Genomic DNA, 8,185 nt, shown 5'->3' on the forward strand with positions numbered 1-8,185 from the left:
CAACCCAACAGGTGCAAAGCATATAATGCTGGGTGTGTATACATCTCTCACTGTTACTGAATGTCTGCTATTCATAACTCATCTAAAATAGTGTTTGTAAAGAACAAATATTAATGTACAATACCTTAAGTGATACATTGATCTAAAAACTGTCCATTCAATCCAACTTTGCAACTTTTGGTATAATGGATAAGTTCATGCATTTTTCAAAACACTTAGAACTCAGAGTAGATACTGACTGATTTATTATTGAAGATAGGGCATCAAATATTGATAAATACTATGCTGTTTCAATGTTTCAGGGGAACTATCCCTGAAGTGGTGTCCTATGTGAAATGATCACCAACAGCCCTGGTATCATCTGACACCGAGTGGGCCTGTTAATGGTTAAAAGGTAAAACTTCCTAGGATGTATCTGAAGGTCTGACGATGTTGAGGATGAAAGGCTGCTCTCAATTTACCCCCTTCATCCTGGGAGATGGATTGAAGGATTAGGCAAGCGCGCGTCTGTTCAAAGACCACGTGGAGGGCACGAAGCTTCCAACTGTGGGTATAGTCCATTGTTTAAGAAAGGTCTATGAAAGATAATGATGTCAGAATTATCTTGACAACTGCGACTAAGGGCGGAATTTTCCCAGGTTTGCACTAAGCTATGATGGGTTTTCGTGCCTTATCATCCCGAACCCGCCACATTATTTATGCACTCCCGGGAAACACGCCGATTCCATGGTGGGCGGACTCTCATTCTCCCGCCAGCCATCACCTCGCCGCTGCGTCACGCCGGGCGCCATGTTTAAAGTCCAGCCGCAAGCACACATCTCAGTGCTTCCAGCTCACCACTGCTGCACGGAAGACATGGCCCTGAAACTGAAGAAGAAAACAGCCCCCAGGATCAGCGGCGCGTCCCTCGAGCGACCTTTGGAGGCCATGGAGGCCCACTGGGATGTCCTCTACCCCTGCTCTGGCCGCAGGATGGGCAGCAAAGTGACCAATCTGGCCTGGGAAGCAATGGCAGAGGTGGTCAGCGCCAACGTCCTTCAGAAGAGGACAGCCACCCAGTGCTGCAAGAGGGTGAATGCTCTCCTCCATTCCGCCAGGGTAAGTCATTCTTCTCATCACTCTCAACTCACAAACCCATCACACATCCACAGGGCCCTCACTCACTGCCGCTTCAAGGGACATCACCATTCACTCTTTCACACTCACCGTCATTGTCCTCATCCCGTCCATGGGAAATCTCAACACCCACACAGGCCAGGCATATTTATCATCTGGCCTGGCAGGCATCCTGCTTACACTCCCTCCATCTCTATCCATTCAGGACAAGCTGGCACACAACAAGAGGGAGAGTTCGCAGACCGGTGGAGGAATGCCTGAAATCAAGACCTTCATGAACTTTGAAAACAGAGTCATCCAGCTGGCCAGCGAGGATCTGGACCGGTCCTATGCTGATGGTGAGCTTGACGCTGCTCTACCAAGTGAGAATCCAGCAGTGCAACATCCATCAGACATCCATGCTGTGAGTGACGTGTCCTCTTTCACAGGCCACTGCCATGCACTAATTATCTCCCCTCTGCTTTCACAGGCACATCTGCCAAACAGCCGACAGAGTTCATGACCCAGGGCCTCCAATCAAGCCCCAAAGATATCTTTGAAGAGGAATCTGAGGGCACCCTCCCTAAAGTCCTGTCACAGTGCTCACCCACACCCTCCACCAGTGCAGAGATACAGATCTCGGTGGGACCTAGCTTTAGATTAGCCTGGAGATCACAATCTGGTGAGCACATTGCACTGTCTGATCCACAGCAGGTGGAGGCAGGGACTTCCCAGGTGTTTGGCACTCGGAGGACTGCTGGAGGCCAGAATGTTGCTGAGTCCGAGTCAGATGACAAACCTCTGGGCTCGGTCATGTCACAGTTGCTGGAGCTACAAAGGCAAGCACGGGAACATCAGGAAGGGATGTCCGCTGCACTCCTCAGATTGTAAGGCACGAGGGAGGAATAGATCTGCCTTCAATCTGAGGTGATAGCACCGAGGCAACACTGGTAGGATGGCGGCCGCCATGAAAACCTTGGTCCAGGACTTCGCTCCTGCACTGCTGCACAGGGTCAGCTCCATCGCTGATGCCATAGTTATCCTCCAACAATGTGAACGCGAGAGGGGTGCCGGGCAGTTCAATCTCACTCCAGCCAACACTGCTCCTCAAGGAGTCAGCCTGGGGCCCCCGGGCACCCATAGGGAGGGGGATCAGCAGGTGCACACTCTGGGCCCATCCACCCAGGTGACTCCGAGAGTGTCCAGCCCATCCCACTCCCCTCTTCCTGTGACCTCAGCAGCTCTAGCTCCACAGGCCGAGGAGGGTGCCACTGACACACAGCAGGACCCTCAAAGCAGGCCAGGGTCCTCCAAGTCTCAGCTCTCCAGAGGACGCCCACCAATGTCATCAAAGACAGGGCATCACAGTCAGCAGGCTCCCCCCACCTCTGCTGTGGATGTCCGGGGAGCACCAAGACGTAGCGACAGGGTTAGGACAGTTAGGGAGAATTAGTTACACAGCTTGGGCATGGGTGTTAATCACTTGTACATACTGTTCATTATTGTTAATAAACTCCCAAGAATGTCTCCCTGCCTATGGCTCCTTGTTCTGATGAGCAGTGTTCTTGTCACTCGGATGTGAAACCTTCCTGCACAAGATAAAGGCAGGTGTCTCAGTCCAGGGCCTCTTCCCTGTTCTCTGTGCAGCCTTCAGACCACAGTGATGGTCCAGCCTCACACCCCCTGGAAACATTACTGATTCCTGCACCTCAGCGATTCTAGTCACTGCTGCCAGAATACTACGTTCTCTCATTCTCTCTGTGTGAACTCAACACCTTTAAGGAGGTGGTCCCCATCTCTTCAGCACCTGTGTCCACTGATGCTGTGTTCCAGCTTCTGAAGGGCTGAGGTGCTGAAGGCAGACAATGGATCAGACGCTTCGAAAGTTTCATGGCTGCATCTGTATGATATGACACTGATCACAAAGCGCAAGCAAGCTGCCCTCAGCCAGACAGAAGTCAGACATTCTCAGAGGCTATGTGAAGATCTATGGAGTCTCATCACTGCATATCATCATCATCCTCCTGTGATCAAGCGATTATTAGGGCCTCCACTGCATCTCCATGACAGGAGCATTCTCATAGAGAGTATTTGCTCTGCCAGAAGCCAGACTGGAGTCAAACATTCACAGATGCGATGTGAGGATCTATGGGGTCCCCTCAATGCATGTCGTCATCATCCTCCACAAATCTAGCAGCTCTGAGGGCCCCCCGAGCATGCCTGCCTCGTCTAACCAGCTCGAGGTCACCTGTGGAGCCCTGAAAGTAGCCACTGGCATAGATACTGAGTGCCGTGGTCACTTTCACAGCCACTGGCAGTGGATGCCCTCCATGTCCCCATGGTGCCAAATCCTGCAGAAGCTGGCAGATGTGACCGACCAGTTGCCTAGACAATCACAGTCTTCGGTGACACTGGTTCTCAGTCATCTGCAGGAATGAAAGGTGGTGTCTATAGTGTCCCTAGATGCCAACCAGTGACAGCTCACAGTGGCTCTTGGGTGGCATTTGCTGGAGCCCCAGCTGCCCCTTTTTCCTGAAGTTGCTGCTCCTGCCCCTGCACAGCCAGGAGCCTCAGTCGCTCTCTCCTCCATCTTCTTCACGCTCTGTAGACCATGAGGCATACAGTTAGTTTACCAGGCTCCATGATCCTGATGTACTCCTCCTGCAGGATGAAAGAGAGAGACAAGTGGTTAGCATGGGTGTACTAAGGACCTGTCCTGGTTAAGTGTGATGGCCCCTTAACACATCCTGGAGAGTGCTGACCACCACTTGGATGGTCAGAGATTAATGCGCTGCATGGCTGCCCTGTTAGCTTGAACCATGGGGGAGGCTGGTCCAAACTAGGATACTGAGATTGTAAGGACCTGTGAGTGCCTCCAGCAGTGACTGCTACATGACCAGCTTTAGCGGGGAGATTGTACAACGTGTGCAGTCCAACTGCTCCACGGTACTGTTATGAGCCAGCCTTTCGGTAAAACTGTTATTTAAAAATTCCAGAGGGAAAGTTTAAACAACTGTCATGACCCATATTTTTAAATGGTATGTTTGAGCTTCAACTCTAAATTCAGGAATCAGACCACAAGTTCTCGAGAGATTTTATGTTAAACTAAATGAAACATTTTATTAATTTACACAAGTTAAAATATATACACATGGCTACAAATTACTGCTATCATAACTTTTAACAAATTACCAAACTAATCTCCATTTAGGCAACAGCAACCCATAGGCTTAACCAGACACCAGGCAAAGCATTTTCACCTAATGAATTCAAAATGAGGTTCCTTTCACTTTAGTTCCTGTGGAGTCAGTTGGAGGCTTACAGCTGCCTTTGATCTCACATTGCCTCTGCTCTGCACACCTGAAAACTGTGATCCTTATACCTAGCACAGCTCATTGAATGTAAATTCTCATTGTATATCACCAGACTCTTCTTTCATAGTACCAATTTTATTAGTAATATAAACATTGCTTGGTCTCTGCTAGCTAGGTGTCAGATCTCACTCCCCTTCTTGAATGTGCAATTCAAAAAATGTTAATGCACTCTACCTTTCTTACATCTCAAAACTAGTACACATCAAAGCACTCAGACTAGCTGGCTTTAATCCAATTAAGACACACCCACAGACTAAACCTCGATTTTAAAATGGGTGTATGTACACCACATGGACTGCAGCAGTTCAAGAAGGCGGCTCACCACCACCTCCTCAACATCGATTAGGGATGGGCAACAAATGCTGGCCTTGCTAGTGGCACTCGTGCCCATGAAAAAATAAAAAAATGTTCAAGAATTGTACTCAGATGAGAAAAACTTTAGGCATGGCATGGATACATTTAGCAAACTTATAAATGCATCAGAGAATATTCAACAAAGTTTATCATCTGGTAAATAGTCATTCATTCACTTCCATTCTTCAACCTCCCTTTCTTTACCCTCATGTAACCTTTCTTATCTTTTATTACCTTCACCACTGAGAGTGAGCAGAAGCAATGTTTTTGCATCTGTTTGTTCGTCTGTTTGTTTGTAAACAATATATTTTAAAATCTAATGGACAGTTTTAAACAAAACTTGGTACACAGATGTGATGTGGCCCAAGGAAGAAGTGATTAGTTTTCAGCAATGAAAACTACTCGGATCCTGGAATTGTCTGAAAGATCCATTAACACTGAGAGATGGGGAAAATTGATTTTTATTTACAATGTTTTGGGCTATTTTAGTTATAATATTGTTGGTTGTTTTAGAATGTTGTGGGTTGTCTCAGCTGCTGTGGTTGTCACAGCTGACAAAATCTGGGCAGTGTTTTCAGAGCAGGTTATTGTACGTGGATTGGCCTGAAGCTTTTTCAGTGAGATGGGAGCTCTTAATAAAAAGATTTTGTTTTTCAGCTTTGCAGTTAAAGAACTTCAAACAGGCAGGGAAAAACCTCAAGGAAGTGATGTGTAATTGTAATAATATTGCGGTAGCACAGTGTGGCTGAAGTATCTGTTCTGCTGACTGTCCTCTTCATCTAGTTAATACTACTGTGATCAGTAATCCTCTAAACTTCCCAACCTTATTCTGCCGAAACTTTGAACATACAACCCTTTCTCCTTTTCGTACTCCTGCCTGTTTCCTATTCCTTATGTCCTCATATTATTAAATGTTTTTTTTCATTATCAGGATTTGAGTATTTTGACAAGGCTGGCATTATTGCCCATCCTGGTTGTCCTTGAAAAGGAAATAGTTTCTCCATTTCTACCCTACTGAATTCATTTTACATTTTTAAACTCCTGAATTAGATTACCCCTCAATCGTCTATACTTGGAATACAAGCCAAGTTTATGCAACCTGTTCTCATAATTCAACCCTTTTAAGCCCTGTTACTATTCTGGAACTGCTGCGGTCCGTGTATTGAAAATGTAGCCACAACGCTATTAGATAGCCAGTCCCTAGATTCTGATCCAGCAAAGCTGAAGGAACAGCTGAGATGTGTCCACGTCAGGATAGTGTGCGATTTCTGGAGGAGCTTGAAGATGATGGTGTTCCCATTCACTAGCTGTCATCCCCTTCAGGGTGGTGGAGTTGAAGAAGTCCCTGCAGTGCACCCTGCAGACAATACACACTGCTGCCACTATGCGCTGGTGGTGGAGGGAGTCAATCTTTAAGGTGCTGGAAGGGGTGCCTTATTGAAAGAGCGGCTTATTGACTGCTGTTGTGGCTGAGCAGTAGAGCCTGAAGAAACAGCAGATTTATAAATGGGTAGAACCAAGGCATTTAAAACTTAATTCAGATCTGTCCAAGGTCTTACACACTGGAAGAAAAAATAGGAAACATGTTCACTGAATGGTGTTGGACCAGCTAACAAGAGACTGGTGGAGTTCTAGGATTGACAGTAGACTCTATGTTGACCATATTGAACAGTTAACAAAGCAAAGAGAATACAGAGCTATATTTTTTAAAAAGGATTTGTATTTATATAGCGCCTTTCACATTCTCAAGACATCCATTGTAAATTTGTCCTCACTTCTTTTACAGACTAACCCAGCAGCCAAGCTGCACACAGTAACAATCCACAGATAACAATTAAATATATGATCTGTTGGTCTAATGTGGTTGGCCTTGGTTGAGAGACGAACGGTAGTCAGGATGCCAAGAGATTTCCCGTACTTTTCTTTAAGCAGTGCAATGAAGCATTAACACTGAAGTTTGAGAACTCTATAAGTGGTCATGCTTTATCATTGTAACTTATTTAGCAGATCTCACACAAAGTGGATGTTGTTTTTTTAATTCAGTTAAATAAAGCGTGAAAGTTAGAGAGAGAGATTTTTTTTTAATTTTCCGAATGCATGAAAAATGGATGAACAATCTTGACATTCTCCTCAGTTTGGAGAGTTGTCCTTTTTAGCCGTACTATTGAGTTACGAACCTAACAGGTGGATATATTCTTCAAACTTAGAAGTAGGCCATTCAGGCGGGACATGAGGAAGCACTTTCTCACACAAAAGGAGGTAAAATCCTGGAACTCTCTCTCCCCCAAAAAGCTATGGACGCTGGGGATCAACTGGAGAACTCAAGATGGGGATGGATAGATTTTGGTTCAATGAGGGTATGAAGGCAAATGGAACCAATGTGGGGAAATGCCACTGAGGAGCAGATCAGCAATGATCTAACTGAATGAGGGGAGGGCAGGTAGTTCTGAAGGGCTGAATGGTCAACTTCTGTTCTCAATGTTCCCAGAACAGAGCCAGTGCTTGAGTTGCAGGCAGTAACCATCCTTTTTTTTCTCTCATCTTCGTTGCAGTCGTTCCAGCCTGAATGATAAGTCAGAGGAGAGCCTGAGAATCAACTGCAAGAGTTCCCAAATCACCACGGCGATAATCAGCATCCCCACACTGCCTGGCACTACACCTGAGGGGGAGAATCGACCTCCCATCCCCAATCAGTCCAGCACCAGCATGAAAACCACAAGCTGTAATATTGTAAAAGTGTCTGCCTTGTAAAAAAAAATAATAATAATAAAGCCCTGCCCTAGCTCTCAGTCACCTGACATCCTCAAGATCGCATGACACTGGCAACCGCATGGCAAGGGTGAAAGGGGAAAATGTGGACGAGACCAATCCCTATGAAAAGGGCGAGGGTGATCTGACATCACCGCGTTTGCGTCTCAAAGCAATGGCACAGTTTCAATCAAACGTTCTGTTTCCGTTTATTTATTTATTTATTTATTTATTTTGATGAGGAGAATACCGGGGGAAGCTCCCTGACTCAAGAGGATCAACACTATAGAGAGGCTCTCAATGCGGGACACTTTAGTGCAACAGGAGTTACAAAAGGAGCCAGCTCCGCATTGCTTCGTTTTTAAGCACTGTACCTATCTTAGGTGACGTTTAAGATGGATAATATTTATTCACAAATTGGAAATGTGACAAGGCGAGCCAATTTCAAAAAAAAAAGAATCATGCAAGCAGGATTTTGTTTTTCCCGTGTGGGAGAGTAACTTAAAAACTAAAGAATTGTGGGGTCACTAAAAGACAAGAGATTTAGGCTCCAGATGTTGTTGTTGTAGTCACCATCTTTTTGACACGTTTCCAGTGTGCGTTACACGTGGAAT

The 8,185-nt window shown here is 45.9% G+C and overlaps 1 protein-coding gene across 2 annotated transcripts in view; it reads left to right on the forward strand.

The window, feature by feature from the left end:
- Positions 1-7,766, forward strand: part of kcnd3 (potassium voltage-gated channel, Shal-related subfamily, member 3) — a 335,500-nt gene extending 327,734 nt beyond the window's left edge. For both annotated transcript variants that reach the window (XM_041195750.1, XM_041195748.1), the window contains one exon: positions 7,376-7,766. In XM_041195750.1, coding sequence (XP_041051684.1) covers positions 7,376-7,574 — 199 coding nt within the window. In that variant the 3' untranslated portion in view covers positions 7,575-7,766. The remainder of the gene's footprint in view (positions 1-7,375) is intronic.
- Positions 7,767-8,185: the final 419 nt, after the last annotated feature.

Source organism: Carcharodon carcharias, chromosome 9, assembly GCF_017639515.1.
Source record: "Carcharodon carcharias isolate sCarCar2 chromosome 9, sCarCar2.pri, whole genome shotgun sequence".
Lineage (NCBI taxonomy): Eukaryota > Metazoa > Chordata > Chondrichthyes > Lamniformes > Lamnidae > Carcharodon > Carcharodon carcharias.